Genomic DNA, 14,832 nt, shown 5'->3' on the forward strand with positions numbered 1-14,832 from the left:
CCCCCCAAAGGCTCTTTTCAGAGCCACCCACCCTGTCCCGGCAGAGCTGTAGGCGCACGGCGTACAGATATTGAGTCACTACATTACGTTACAGTTCAGCAGTGTCTCCGTGGGATTTTTGGTTGCTTATTGATAGGTAACGCAGGGTTATTTATTAGCGCTACTGTAGCAAGACTGATCGGGAAATAATACCTGGATGTCCTGCTTCCTACCTCAGGCCGCTCACAATAGCGGCATGCTTCCTTCCTGTGTACTCGAACACTCACCATTCCCTGTGGTGAACAGTCTGCAGGGTAGCTGCTGAAAAGCAAGTATCAATTTAATGTTTGTTTGCACTTTCTGAGAACACTAGCTACACAATAACAGGGAGACTGCTTTACCAGAAAGAGAACCTCCAGTAGAGACAAATAGTTCTGTGCAGTTTCTATCAGAGTAGTTGGCTAGTAAGCTTCCCTACTTATTAATTGTTCAAGAGGTCGTTGTAACAGAATTATATATAAACTACACTTGGAGAAACATTCACAGCTGTGCCTTAATACCCTATGCTTGAATTTTAGGACATGTATTGTGTCAGCATGTCATCGTTATAATACAAGTTACGTTTTAACTCAACATCTTTTCAAGAGTACCCCGCTACAGCACCTCCTGCGCACGGTATATTACACCTACATCCTTCAGAATTTTTCATAAAACAATATCGAACCGATTCCACCCGGACACAAGGAGGCATCATCCAAATGGACAGAGGCAATTATGCTGCTGCCTTTTTCCATTCCAGATTGACTAGAATTCTAGATATATATGGTCTATGCATTGTAAATGGCAACTTCTGGCGTCTTATATTTGAATATCCAGCGAGACTTTGTAGATGGGAAAGAAGTGTATTTCTATCGTTAGTATTGTGGATCTGACTAACAATACGCTTCCCTCGAAAAGCAGCATGTTCATAAAGCTCATTTCAGGAGTACTGTAGGTGGCCCTTAAAAGGGCCTTTTGTTAGCGTGTTTCGGGAAAGGAGATCAGCCAAAGAGGAGCCAGATCTTAACCTCCAAAACCATACAGAGTGCGGCCCTGGCGCTTGAGAGCATAGACCACATCCATAGCGGTCACAGTCTTCCTCTTGGCGTGCTCGGTGTAAGTGACGGCGTCCCGGATCACATTCTCTAGAAAGACCTTCAGCACCCCACGGGTCTCCTCGTAGATGAGGCCAGAAATGCGCTTCACGCCACCTCTGCGAGCGAGACGGCGAATGGCTGGCTTCGTGATGCCCTGGATGTTGTCCCGCAGCACCTTCCTGTGGCGCTTAGCGCCTCCTTTCCCGAGTCCCTTACCACCTTTGCCTCTTCCTGACATCTTCAAACAGCTTGCGAGTTGCAATCAGTAAGAATGAGTTGAGCGCCTCACAGCAGCCCTTTATTAAGAGGAAGGGCGGACCTGATGGGGGACTTAGAACTCGGAGAGGAGGAGACCTGGGTAGTCCGCCTTTTCTGACTTAGCACACCGCAGGACAGTGGCAGCTTTCTCTTCGTCATCTCTATTCATTTCCGTGAACAGATTTATAAATGTAAAAAAAAAAAAAAAAAAAAAAAAAAATTGTATCCATTTGATCCCACATTTCTAGGGTAAAATAGGAAAAGAAGGTTTTACACCTATAGTCAATTAACGAAAAGTAGTGACATTTCATTCTCCCTGAAATGATAAATAATATATTTTCCAAATACATATATAGTGTTTATCACTATTAAGTCGGACCCACACCAGCGCCTTGGGCTAGGAGCGCGATTCATCGGACTGGCCCAATGAGAGACGAGCTAAATTCGGCGGGTCAAAACAAGTTAACCGGAGTGGACAATTCAAATCCTGGTAGGGGAACACTCCCCCAATGGCATGCCGCTTCTGATGTGTCCCTCGCTACAAGTATTCCTGGCACCCAGGCTCGGTTCGCTTCGATCTCTAATTAGCGAGCGCCAGCGTATCAGCTATGTTCTCTCGCCGTCTCATAATATTGTATATTAGGTGTAAATAATAATAGTATGTCAATTGGGTCAGCTGAACCGTACCTTAGCGCTCAGCCACATTGCGACCCGGATCACTACTACTCCTCAAATAACCATTGAAGCCGTTTTTACAGCAACGAGCATAACTGGTACGTGTGCGCCTAAACGGGAACCCTGCTGTGTGATGTCATAATGGACTAGGTACAAGCAGGGGCACCGCAGTTTGCATCCCGTTGTTACTTTTGCAACGATATCATAGTAACACAGGTCATCTTGAAGACCGACTTTTAACCACCTGCTTATCAAGATTATGATACAGTAGTAGCGATATTAACAATGTAACAATCCAGTTTGTATCACTTGAGCCAGACAGAAAATTATGTGCTAGTTACACAGCAACTACACGGGCAGTGTTTCTGCTGCTCTCTGGCTTTTTAGAAGCCCTGGCATCTGTAGCTTTGACGAGTTCTGTAGAAATCTGATCTACGTCTGGAACGTGTTTTACAGTACATGAGAGCGGAGAGAATGCCGCTTTGCACGCAGTAATCATCAACAGGGGGGGGGGGGGTCTCCTGTACTAGCTCGCACACTAGAGGGGAGTTCCCCAGCATCCGACTAACAAGATGCACATGTATAAGGAATGAAGAAACTACAACACAGCCTAGATTACTGTGATTCAGTCAAATTCAGGGAGACAGGACACAGCGCAAATAATAAGTTACTGCCCGATTAGCGAGGAGATGGGTGGCTCTTAAAAGAGCCTTTGTGTTCGTGTGGGAGAGGAAGGGGAGATTACTTGGCGCTGGTGTACTTGGTGACGGCCTTGGTGCCCTCGGACACGGCGTGCTTGGCCAACTCTCCCGGCAGCAGCAGGCGTACGGCGGTCTGGATCTCCCGGGAGGTGATGGTGGAGCGCTTGTTGTAGTGAGCCAGGCGGGAAGCTTCCCCCGCAATGCGCTCAAAAATGTCATTGACAAAGGAGTTCATGATGCCCATAGCCTTGGAGGAGATGCCGGTGTCAGGGTGCACCTGCTTCAGCACCTTGTACACGTAGATGGCGTAACTCTCCTTCCTGCTCTTCCTACGCTTCTTTCCATCTTTCTTCTGGGTCTTGGTTACGGCCTTCTTTGAGCCCTTCTTGGGCGCCGGCGCGGACTTTGCTGGTTCAGGCATTTCCACCACTCACTTCTTCTACACACAGCAGGGAGAATCTGTGCCGTACACCGCCCGGGTTTGCTCTATTTATAGGCATCTTATGCAAATGAGGCTTCAACGCTTCTGGTAAAAGTGTAGGGTAAGTATAAGCTAAGTATAGGGTAAAAGTGTCACGTGACGCTGAGTGGTAGCTAACACCCCCCCCCCACACACACACTACATATTGCGGATTGGTCTGTGGATAAACTCGAGCTGCATTGGTTCATTTGTAAGCAAACCAATCACAGAGCACGCGGTAGACCCACTCTGAGTGTATATATAGGAGGAGGGCGGTATTACAGGTTCACATTTTCTCTCAGTTTGTTAGAAGGAATTATTTGTTTTGTGAACTGAACATGTCCGGCAGAGGCAAACAAGGCGGCAAGACCCGGGCTAAGGCCAAGACTCGCTCATCCCGGGCCGGTCTCCAGTTCCCAGTCGGTCGCGTTCACCGTCTGCTGAGGAAAGGAAACTATGCTGAGCGAGTGGGAGCCGGTGCCCCGGTCTATCTGGCCGCGGTGCTGGAGTATCTGACGGCTGAGATCCTGGAGCTCGCCGGAAACGCCGCCCGCGACAACAAGAAGACCCGCATCATCCCCCGCCACCTGCAGCTGGCTGTGCGCAACGACGAAGAGCTCAACAAGCTGCTCGGTGGGGTGACCATCGCCCAGGGAGGCGTTCTGCCCAACATCCAGGCCGTGCTGCTGCCCAAGAAGACCGAGAGCCACAAACCGGCCAAGAGCAAGTAATGTGAGGCTGGCAGCTTCCACCACCGAAACGATGTACCCGACACACAACACAAAGGCTCTTTTCAGAGCCACCCACGTCTTCCCAGGAGAGCTGTGTGTACTGTCATTGCTTGTGTTGTAGCGATATCTGACGGGCTAGCCGCGCTTTCATCTCCACATCCCGTCCATACAACCGCTAAAGGTATAGACGCTCCCTTACCCTTTAGGAGCCCTGGTCTGTTGTGGTGAAATCTAAAGATAGTCTGAATATTCCCTTTGCAATAACTGCATGCTGCAAATGAGGCCCCTTCCGCTTATAGGAGTGGGAAGCTGATCCGTGTAAAGTATATAAGGAGAGAAACCATATTCTCTCTCCGTGTGACGTAACAAAGCTAGGATGAAAACAGCTGCATTACATACAAATATTTGATAATTGAGAGCAATATCCTCTTATCCCAGCTGAAGAAAACAATTTTACAAGGGAATCTAGGCGGAACACTAGTAACAATGTACTGTCGGGTGAACCAGCCCGTCCAGATATTTAATTATTTTTGATAGTCAACATTCCATTATTCACTTTGCGGCTTGCTTATCGTATTATATATGTAAACTTCATAGACTTGGCCTGTCATTTGAAGCTGCTATGGGTGGAGAGCGGAGGATTCATCCGCATCCTGTTACTCTGACACTGAGGGGTGACTTATGCTGCAGCTCGTTTAGAAAGACTTGGTGGCTCTGAAAAGAGCCTTTGGGTTGTTGCGTGTATAGGAGTGCCGAGTTTCTATGCCCTCTCCCCTCGGATCCTGCGGGCCAGCTGGATGTCTTTGGGCATGATGGTCACCCTCTTGGCGTGGATGGCGCACAGGTTGGTGTCCTCGAACAGCCCCACCAGATAAGCCTCGCTGGCCTCTTGTAGGGCCATGACGGCGGAGCTCTGGAAGCGCAGGTCAGTCTTGAAGTCCTGGGCGATCTCACGCACCAGACGCTGGAAGGGCAGCTTGCGGATCAGCAGCTCAGTGGATTTCTGATACCGGCGGATCTCGCGAAGAGCAACAGTTCCAGGATGATAGCGGTGAGGTTTCTTCACGCCGCCGGTAGCTGGGGCGCTCTTCCGGGCAGCTTTCGTTGCCAGCTGCTTGCGGGGAGCTTTCCCTCCTGTAGATTTGCGGGCGGTCTGCTTGGTCCTGGCCATATTTCCACACAGATCTGACTTCTACCAAGTAGAAAAAAGACTGAATAGCCAACAGCCGGCAACAACTGTATTTATGCACAGAGCTGCTTTGTGATTTGATGAGTTAAACACGCCCTTCATCCTGGTTGGTTTCGGTGAAGAAGCTGTAAGTTTCATAAAGCCCGCCAAGAATTTCTGTTTCCTCTATTGTTTATGTGAAGTTTCTAACGGCCCGGCCTCGAGGTCTTTTCACGGTATAGCAGCCCCGGCCCCAGTACACATATACCAAACGTAATCACACACAGTGCTGCTGAATAGCTGCAATAGCCGGGGATAAAAAATATATATATATATATATATATATATATATATATATTGTGTGTACAGAATATAATCCTTACAAGCCCTAATAACAGGGAAATGATAATATGGGATGGCAGGTAAACTAGCAAACAACAACAGCAAAAGCAGCACAGCTTAGATCAAAACAGCGGCGTATAAAATAAAATAATCATTTGATCATTAAAACATAAATGTTAAATCTAAAGCTGCTCACTTTAATGTAGTCAGAACTCCTGCGTGTGTGAGAAACGATATGATACTAATGGGAAACAGTATTATAGTATGATACAATTGTAACTACTCTATTGAAACATTGCTGGATACAATCTGAGCAAAAGTATCAACTTAGACCGCAACCTCAACCTCGTGAATCTGCTAAACTACATGAAGAGAATATAAGGCTATATATTTAGTTTCAAAGGGGGTTCTACATCTACTCAGAGGAAATTAAAATCCTATAAAGTACTAAAGGCCCTGCATAGCAATACCCTTATTGTTTTATTTTATTACTGGGTTTTTTTTTTCCTGTATGCCCATGTAACTATTGTATATTCATTTCAATTGTTCTTGTAAAAATAAACTTTAAAACATCTGTTAAAAGTTGTATTTATGGTAATTAATCGAATGTAAGACTCTGAGGAATAAACAGATTTAAAACCAGTATATATTCAACTGAATTTATGTGACATAGCAATTATCTATCTATCTATCTATCTATCTATCTATCTATCTATCTATCAAATTGTATTGGAACTCATTGAAATACCCGTTTGTATATGTACCACACGAAAATGTAAATTATTGCTGTTAAATACATCGCATAAAAAAGTATACACTGTATGTGATAATGTCTGGAAACAATCAAAAATGTTTAACGTAAAAAAATCATTCCAGATCGATGGTAGCATGAATATTCCTCTTATTCATGCTACTACTTAAAAAAAAATGATGCCCTTCACCTAGGGCATCTCTTCTGGCAGAGATTAAGGGTCATCCTGACAACATGGCACCAGGTCATTATAGATCCTACACCCAAGAATAGGCCCACAGCGTTACAGTTGGCAGGATTGATAAAAGTGGAAGTACCTGCTTTGATTTGCCAGCTCACTTGGATTGCCTTACATTGTGGCTGCTATAGTTTGGTTGGATAGGTGGATGATTTGTGGTCAGCCATCCACTCTCCGATTTCCATAGCCAATTGTATCAGAAATTGCTTCTTTAAGACGAGATCCAGGATCTCATCTCTTTTCAATGACTGTGGATCTTCCACCCATCGTTCCACACAATTGCATCAACTGGGTGGCATATACCGAAATGTGAGCTAGAAACACCTTGAAGATAACCAAGAACATTACACAGCACAAATGTTTTATCACAGTGATATGTGGAATTGAAAGGAGTCATCTCAGGAAACCCACATACTTTAAGAAGAGGTTCCATTAATCCGGTTGACAGATGACCAGTGGGATCTGGTCCATGAATTCAGCCTTATGGTCCAGAAGTTACTTTCATATGGTGTGCATACATGAAATGCAATGCTCCATGTTGAGCAACTTTCTCATGCTTAAGTACAATTGCTTGTGGCACAGCAATGCATCTAAATAACTTTGTTGCACCATTGCTCCACTCCTCGGGTGACCGTTATCTTTGATCTTGGCCTGCCATTTGCCTGCTGGCTAGCAGTTGTGTTCATTTTTTTGTCCTCTTCCACACCTTTTCATCTGCTCCTGATTCGCCGATTCTTCTCCTTGTTCCTCCCATGTCCCATTGATAACCCTTTGTGTCTCGTCACTTTAATTCTGCCTTTTATTTTTACATTCCACTCATTTGTCCAATCTTTATCTATTCCTCCTTCTGCCTTTTCTTCCCATCTCCGATTATCTCCTCCCTTTTCTTATCTTACACTACTCTTCTCCCTGTTCCAACTTTTTCCCTTCATCACCCTTATTTTTCACCTCATTTCTCCCATCCCTCACACTTTACTCATACCCTCCTATTTCTACGTCCCCCTTATTCCTACTGTCTCCTCCTGTTGTCCACCCTACTTCCACTACCACCCCCCTACAAATAAAACACACACACACACACACACACACACACACACACTACAATGTTTCTCTTTTAAATGGTTGCAGTACTGGGGGAACTGTGGTCAAAATCGTGAATGTAAGTAAGATGGGGAGTGTTAGGGTTCGACTGCAGGAGGTTAGGTTGTGGTTAGGCAATAGTGGCAGGGTTAGAGATAGGCTGTGGGAGGGGAGGGTTAGGATGTGGGGAGGGAGTGTTAGGGTTAGGAACAAAGAAGGGGGGTAGGTTTAGGCTACAGGAGGGATATGTTTAGGAACTAAGGAGAAGGTGAGGGTTATTATACTTACCTCTCCCCTGTCGTGATTCTCAGCATCGGGATGCCGCTGATGGTCTTCTGACCACAGTCATCCCAAATGCGGGCCTCCCGTATGTTTTCCGATGTCAGTATCATGCAGTCTAAGGGAGTTAATGATTTGCAGGACCACAAGCTAAACCTTATATGTCTGGGACATTGCATGAAGAAAATACAAGGCTAATGTAGATTTGGATTATATAAAGGGGCTTTTCTACTACTCACTGGAAACGAAATAAAAAAATTAAAAAATAAAAACAGAACCTTATTGTTCTACTATAATCACTGAATTTGTATTTATGCATATGTATCTCATTTATATCCATTTTGCTTGCTATTGAAAAAAAAAACCTTGCACTTTAAAAGAATTGAGAAAAGTTATATTTATGATAAAATAATAGAGTTTAGGCTCTTAAATGGGACCATAGGGATTTAAGGACAATATATATCTATCATAGTTTATGTGAAATAATAATAAAAACAAACCTAATTCAATAACAATCACTCACCTCTTCTGATGGTGCACCACGCCAACAATGTCTGCTCCAATGTGAGTGTGCCACTACCCATGACTCCTCATTGTGCTATTACTTACCGCTGAGAAATAATTAGTAATATGGGGAAACATGTAATCAATGCGCACATTCCATAGTAAGATGGAACAGGGCCTTCCCGCCTCTTCAACTGGGTCAGTTTTTATGTATGTATATATTTATTTATTTATTTATTTATTTATTTTTCTACCATCCTTGGAGACGCAGAAAGCCACTGGTGTGGCACAGATCCAGCTCCGTGGTCCCCCTACCTGCTCTGGAGTTTCTATGCAGACTCCCACCGCTCTAGTGCCCTACTCCAGCCTGCCATCATTGGTTGGGGGTGAGGTTCAGACCTTGATGGTACTTGCTGCTGGCCCACGCCCTCCATTTTGCAGTCATCAACTCTGTTTGTCCACATCTCACGTCCATCCTCATGTGCCTTCCATTCCTCTATGGCGATCATCTTCTCTCAACACTGCTCTTGACCTGCCCTAGTCTATATCTGTGCTTTCCATCACTGGTCAATGCAGTTGAACTCTGGTCTGTTAATCTGCGTTGCCCTTCTTCTCACAACTTTGCATCCACAGTGGATCTCTGCTGACACAAAGGGGGTAATTCCAAGTTGATCGCAGCAGGACATTTTTTGCAGTTGGGCAAAACCATGTGCACTGCAGGTGGGGCAGATATAACATTTGCAGAGACAGTTAGGTTTGGGTGGGTTATTTTGTTTTTGTGCAGAGAAAATACTGGCTGCGTTATTTGTACACTGCAATTTAGATTGCAGATTGAACACACCACACCCAAATCTAACTCTCTCTGCAAATGTTATATCTGCCCCACCTGCAGTGTACATGGTTTTGCCCAACTGCTAAAAATGTCCTGCTGCGATCAACTTGGAATTACCCCCAATGTTTCCCCCAGAGGTTCTGATGCTCCGTTCCGCAGCCGCCTTTTCTCCAGACCAGGCATTCCCAACCACGGTCCTCAAGGCACACTAACAGTGCAGGTTTTAGTGATATCCATGCTTCACCACAGGTGACTTAATTAGTAGCTCAGTTATTTTGATTTAACCATCTGTGCTGCAGCCTGGATATCACTAAAACCTGCACTGTTGGTGTGCCTAGAGGACCATGGATGGGAATGCCTGCTCTAGACATTCAGCCTCGTGGTCTCTGCATATCTTTCGCCTGCTATCCAACAGTGAGGTTCAGTGCTGAAGCTGCAGCAACTGCTTTTATCACGGTAGTACATTTGAAAACGTAAGATTAGTTGAACCATTGCTCCTCAGGTGACTGTTGTCTCTCATCTTATTCTGCAAGCTTCATCATTTTATTTTATTTCCCAGAACTATTGTGTGCAAACATGTCTATCATCCATTGATATGCCGAAAATAGCATCCACTTTTTTACTCTGCAATCAGTAGTTGCCATGTAACAATATATATCTTCTTCTTCTTCTTCCTCCTTCCTCCTACCCCTGTTTTTCCTCGTTTCTTCCCTTCCTCTCACCTAGCTCAATTACAAGAGGTCTCTCTACTTGTCCCACTATACCTTCCTCTCTATTATTCCTGTATCCACCCCCCCCCCCCCCCCCCCCCCCCAATGTTCCCAAATATTCCTACTGTTTCCCTCTATTTTTAGGAAAGTTCCGATGTCCTCTTTTAAAAATGACAAAGTCTCATACTTTGGCATTTTTAAAAGAGGAATGGTAATGGGAACAGATCACCATTGCCCTCACTCTGACACACCGATCTTGCATAAATATACATTCATGTCTGTATGGGTCATTTTATAAACATTTGGGGAAAATCCCACCAACATTCTACACGACGGGGAGAATCTCACACAAGCAGGGTTAACCTGTGGCTGACTATGCTGGGTATCTCTCTTTTGTCACAGTAACTAGAGTTCCTAAACAAGACTGCCAATACGTTGTGAGGCAACCTGCCTGTGCTAGCCACCCGGGTGTACAGGAGCCCAGCCATCACCTTTATGTCTTTGAAAATGGTGCATCCCCTGCACAGACTGAACCCCAGATCACCTTCGTTACATGTAGTGCCAGGGGGACAGAAAAATGCCCCAATCAGACGTTTTAGCCTCGCAGAAAAGTACAGATGTGTTACATGCTGGACAGATCCAGCTTGGTGTAAGTAAGCTGACAGGGGCTGTTCCTGGGTCTCTTTGCAGCGCCTAGGCTAGCAATGGCCGTATAGGCCTAGGGGAGACCTTGGAGTACTGGTGTGGTGCAGAGAGGCTGCACGCTGCTTTTCTCATGCCCAATAAAAGACTCTTTTTCTGCGTTAGGGAAACACAAGGTGAGGGCAGATTTCCCCTTACACTCAGACAGGGAAGGGTTTACAAGGACTGCTTATTCCGCCAATGAGAGCGCAGAACGCACCAGGCTCAGCAGCCAATTACAGCACAGCAGGCACCGTATATAAAAGACGTCAGAGAGCGGCTTGTGCTGTATTACCATTTGTTGGTTAAAGTGACGTTGAGCTAACATGGCAGAAACTGCACCAGCCGTCGCCGCTGTCCCGCCGTCAGAGGGCGCAGCCAAAAAGAAGAGGCAGCCGAAGAAAGCTGCAGGGGGAGCCAAGAAAAGCGGCAAGTCTTCCGGGCCCAGCGTTTCCGAGCTGATCTTAAAGGCCGTGGCCGCCTCCAAGGAGCGCAGTGGAGTTTCTCTTGCCGCCCTGAAGAAGGCTCTGGCTGCCGGAGGCTACGATGTGGAGAAGAATAACAGTCGCATCAAAGTGGGGGTGAAAGGATTGGTGACCAAAGGAACTCTCACCCAAGTGAAAGGCACCGGAGCTTCCGGCTCCTTCAAGCTCAATAAGAATCAGCTGGAGAGCAAGAAGGCCGCCCTGAAGCCCAAGAAACCAGCGGCAAAGAAAGTGGCCAAGTCCCCGAAGAAGCCCAAGAGAGCTCCGAGTGCAGCCAAGAGCCCCAAGAAGGTGAAGAAACCCACAAAAGCGGCTGCTGCCAAAAGCCCAAAGAAGCCTAAAGCCGCGAAGCCCAAGAAAGCGGCCAAGAGTCCGGCCAAGAAGGCGGCGAAGCCCAAAGCCGCCAAAAGCCCGGCCAAGAAGGTAGCTAAGCCCAAGAAAGCTGCGGCCAAGAAGTGATGGAAGAGCCGCCGTAGCAGCCTCGCTTCCTTGTTATCCCCCCAAAGGCTCTTTTCAGAGCCACCCACCCTGTCCCGGCAGAGCTGTAGGCGCACGGCGTACAGATATTGAGTCACTACATTACGTTACAGTTCAGCAGTGTCTCCGTGGGATTTTTGGTTGCTTATTGATAGGTAACGCAGGGTTATTTATTAGCGCTACTGTAGCAAGACTGATCGGGAAATAATACCTGGATGTCCTGCTTCCTACCTCAGGCCGCTCACAATAGCGGCATGCTTCCTTCCTGTGTACTCGAACACTCACCATTCCCTGTGGTGAACAGTCTGCAGGGTAGCTGCTGAAAAGCAAGTATCAATTTAATGTTTGTTTGCACTTTCTGAGAACACTAGCTACACAATAACAGGGAGACTGCTTTACCAGAAAGAGAACCTCCAGTAGAGACAAATAGTTCTGTGCAGTTTCTATCAGAGTAGTTGGCTAGTAAGCTTCCCTACTTATTAATTGTTCAAGAGGTCGTTGTAACAGAATTATATATAAACTACACTTGGAGAAACATTCACAGCTGTGCCTTAATACCCTATGCTTGAATTTTAGGACATGTATTGTGTCAGCATGTCATCGTTATAATACAAGTTACGTTTTAACTCAACATCTTTTCAAGAGTACCCCGCTACAGCACCTCCTGCGCACGGTATATTACACCTACATCCTTCAGAATTTTTCATAAAACAATATCGAACCGATTCCACCCGGACACAAGGAGGCATCATCCAAATGGACAGAGGCAATTATGCTGCTGCCTTTTTCCATTCCAGATTGACTAGAATTCTAGATATATATGGTCTATGCATTGTAAATGGCAACTTCTGGCGTCTTATATTTGAATATCCAGCGAGACTTTGTAGATGGGAAAGAAGTGTATTTCTATCGTTAGTATTGTGGATCTGACTAACAATACGCTTCCCTCGAAAAGCAGCATGTTCATAAAGCTCATTTCAGGAGTACTGTAGGTGGCCCTTAAAAGGGCCTTTTGTTAGCGTGTTTCGGGAAAGGAGATCAGCCAAAGAGGAGCCAGATCTTAACCTCCAAAACCATACAGAGTGCGGCCCTGGCGCTTGAGAGCATAGACCACATCCATAGCGGTCACAGTCTTCCTCTTGGCGTGCTCGGTGTAAGTGACGGCGTCCCGGATCACATTCTCTAGAAAGACCTTCAGCACCCCACGGGTCTCCTCGTAGATGAGGCCAGAAATGCGCTTCACGCCACCTCTGCGAGCGAGACGGCGAATGGCTGGCTTCGTGATGCCCTGGATGTTGTCCCGCAGCACCTTCCTGTGGCGCTTAGCGCCTCCTTTCCCGAGTCCCTTACCACCTTTGCCTCTTCCTGACATCTTCAAACAGCTTGCGAGTTGCAATCAGTAAGAATGAGTTGATCGCCTCACAGCAGCCCTTTATTAAGAGGAAGGGCGGACCTGATGGGGGACTTAGAACTCGGAGAGGAGGAGACCTGGGTAGTCCGCCTTTTCTGACTTAGCACACCGCAGGACAGTGGCAGCTTTCTCTTCGTCATCTCTATTCATTTCCGTGAACAGATATATAAATGTAAAAAAAAAAAAAAAAAAAAAAAAAATTGTATCCATTTGATCCCACATTTCTAGGGTAAAATAGGAAAAGAAGGTTTTACACCTATAGTCAATTAACGAAAAGTAGTGACATTTCATTCTCCCTGAAATGATAAATAATATATTTTCCAAATACATATATAGTGTTTATCACTATTAAGTCGGACCCACACCAGCGCCTTGGGCTAGGAGCGCGATTCATCGGACTGGCCCAATGAGAGACGAGCTAAATTCGGCGGGTCAAAACAAGTTAACCGGAGTGGACAATTCAAATCCTGGTAGGGGAACACTCCCCCAATGGCATGCCGCTTCTGATGTGTCCCTCGCTACAAGTATTCCTGGCACCCAGGCTCGGTTCGCTTCGATCTCTAATTAGCGAGCGCCAGCGTATCAGCTATGTTCTCTCGCCGTCTCATAATATTGTATATTAGGTGTAAATAATAATAGTATGTCAATTGGGTCAGCTGAACCGTACCTTAGCGCTCAGCCACATTGCGACCCGGATCACTACTACTCCTCAAATAACCATTGAAGCCGTTTTTACAGCAACGAGCATAACTGGTACGTGTGCGCCTAAACGGGAACCCTGCTGTGTGATGTCATAATGGACTAGGTACAAGCAGGGGCACCGCAGTTTGCATCCCGTTGTTACTTTTGCAACGATATCATAGTAACACAGGTCATCTTGAAGACCGACTTTTAACCACCTGCTTATCAAGATTATGATACAGTAGTAGCGATATTAACAATGTAACAATCCAGTTTGTATCACTTGAGCCAGACAGAAAATTATGTGCTAGTTACACAGCAACTACACGGGCAGTGTTTCTGCTGCTCTCTGGCTTTTTAGAAGCCCTGGCATCTGTAGCTTTGACGAGTTCTGTAGAAATCTGATCTACGTCTGGAACGTGTTTTACAGTACATGAGAGCGGAGAGAATGCCGCTTTGCACGCAGTAATCATCAACAGGGGGGGGGGGGGGTCTCCTGTACTAGCTCGCACACTAGAGGGGAGTTCCCCAGCATCCGACTAACAAGATGCACATGTATAAGGAATGAAGAAACTACAACACAGCCTAGATTACGGTGATTCAGTCAAATTCAGGGAGACAGGACACAGCGCAAATAATAAGTTACAGCCCGATTAGCGAGGAGATGGGTGGCTCTTAAAAGAGCCTTTGTGTTCGTGTGGGAGAGGAAGGGGAGATTACTTGGCGCTGGTGTACTTGGTGACGGCCTTGGTGCCCTCGGACACGGCGTGCTTGGCCAACTCTCCCGGCAGCAGCAGGCGTACGGCGGTCTGGATCTCCCGGGAGGTGATGGTGGAGCGCTTGTTGTAGTGAGCCAGGCGGGAAGCTTCCCCCGCAATGCGCTCAAAAATGTCATTGACAAAGGAGTTCATGATGCCCATAGCCTTGGAGGAGATGCCGGTGTCAGGGTGCACCTGCTTCAGCACCTTGTACACGTAGATGGCGTAACTCTCCTTCCTGCTCTTCCTACGCTTCTTTCCATCTTTCTTCTGGGTCTTGGTTACGGCCTTCTTTGAGCCCTTCTTGGGCGCCGGCGCGGACTTTGCTGGTTCAGGCATTTCCACCACTCACGTCTTCTACACACAGCAGGGAGAATCTGTGCCGTACACCGCCCGGGTTTGCTCTATTTATAGGCATCTTATGCAAATGAGGCTTCAACGCTTCTGGTAAAAGTGTAGGGTAAGTATAAGCTAAGTATAGGGTAAAAGTGTCAC

At 46.3% G+C, this 14,832-nt stretch overlaps 7 protein-coding genes across 7 annotated transcripts; 2 read left to right on the plus strand and 5 right to left on the minus strand.

Annotated features, from left to right (window-relative positions):
* Nucleotides 1–1,041: 1,041 nt before the first annotated feature.
* Nucleotides 1,042–1,353, minus strand: LOC134934465 (histone H4). Its single transcript, XM_063929902.1, has one exon. The coding sequence runs from the start codon at nucleotides 1,351–1,353 to the stop codon at nucleotides 1,042–1,044; it is 312 nt and encodes a 103-aa protein (XP_063785972.1).
* Nucleotides 1,354–2,789: 1,436 nt separating this feature from the next.
* LOC134934983 (histone H2B 1.1) lies at nucleotides 2,790–3,170 on the minus strand. Its single transcript, XM_063930301.1, has one exon. It carries the CDS (start codon nucleotides 3,168–3,170, stop codon nucleotides 2,790–2,792), a length of 381 nt encoding a protein of 126 aa, XP_063786371.1.
* A 377-nt stretch (nucleotides 3,171–3,547) lies between these two features.
* On the plus strand, nucleotides 3,548–3,940 carry LOC134934466 (histone H2A type 1-like). The gene has a single exon (XM_063929903.1). The coding sequence runs from the start codon at nucleotides 3,548–3,550 to the stop codon at nucleotides 3,938–3,940; it is 393 nt and encodes a 130-aa protein (XP_063785973.1).
* Nucleotides 3,941–4,700: 760 nt separating this feature from the next.
* Nucleotides 4,701–5,111, minus strand: LOC134934985 (histone H3-like). Its single transcript, XM_063930302.1, has one exon. The coding sequence runs from the start codon at nucleotides 5,109–5,111 to the stop codon at nucleotides 4,701–4,703; it is 411 nt and encodes a 136-aa protein (XP_063786372.1).
* Nucleotides 5,112–10,574: 5,463 nt separating this feature from the next.
* On the plus strand, nucleotides 10,575–11,469 carry LOC134934986 (histone H1B-like). The gene has a single exon (XM_063930303.1). It carries the CDS (start codon nucleotides 10,852–10,854, stop codon nucleotides 11,467–11,469), a length of 618 nt encoding a protein of 205 aa, XP_063786373.1. The 5' UTR covers nucleotides 10,575–10,851.
* Nucleotides 11,470–12,547: 1,078 nt separating this feature from the next.
* LOC134934467 (histone H4) lies at nucleotides 12,548–12,859 on the minus strand. The gene has a single exon (XM_063929904.1). It carries the CDS (start codon nucleotides 12,857–12,859, stop codon nucleotides 12,548–12,550), a length of 312 nt encoding a protein of 103 aa, XP_063785974.1.
* A 1,436-nt stretch (nucleotides 12,860–14,295) lies between these two features.
* LOC134934987 (histone H2B 1.1) lies at nucleotides 14,296–14,676 on the minus strand. Its single transcript, XM_063930304.1, has one exon. The coding sequence runs from the start codon at nucleotides 14,674–14,676 to the stop codon at nucleotides 14,296–14,298; it is 381 nt and encodes a 126-aa protein (XP_063786374.1).
* Between the last annotated feature and the right edge of the window lie 156 nt (nucleotides 14,677–14,832).

This window comes from Pseudophryne corroboree, chromosome 6 (assembly GCF_028390025.1).
Source record: "Pseudophryne corroboree isolate aPseCor3 chromosome 6, aPseCor3.hap2, whole genome shotgun sequence".
Classification (NCBI taxonomy): Eukaryota; Metazoa; Chordata; class Amphibia; order Anura; family Myobatrachidae; genus Pseudophryne; species Pseudophryne corroboree.

Excerpts from the sequence above, each read along its gene's own strand:
- LOC134934465 (XM_063929902.1), bottom strand. The coding sequence starts at position 1,353 with ATGTCAGGAAGAGGCAAAGGTGGTAAGGGACTCGGGAAAGGAGGCGCT.
- LOC134934986 (XM_063930303.1), top strand. The coding sequence starts at position 10,852 with ATGGCAGAAACTGCACCAGCCGTCGCCGCTGTCCCGCCGTCAGAGGGC.
- LOC134934983 (XM_063930301.1), bottom strand. The coding sequence starts at position 3,170 with ATGCCTGAACCAGCAAAGTCCGCGCCGGCGCCCAAGAAGGGCTCAAAG.
- LOC134934985 (XM_063930302.1), bottom strand. The coding sequence starts at position 5,111 with ATGGCCAGGACCAAGCAGACCGCCCGCAAATCTACAGGAGGGAAAGCT.
- LOC134934467 (XM_063929904.1), bottom strand. The coding sequence starts at position 12,859 with ATGTCAGGAAGAGGCAAAGGTGGTAAGGGACTCGGGAAAGGAGGCGCT.
- LOC134934466 (XM_063929903.1), top strand. The coding sequence starts at position 3,548 with ATGTCCGGCAGAGGCAAACAAGGCGGCAAGACCCGGGCTAAGGCCAAG.
- LOC134934987 (XM_063930304.1), bottom strand. The coding sequence starts at position 14,676 with ATGCCTGAACCAGCAAAGTCCGCGCCGGCGCCCAAGAAGGGCTCAAAG.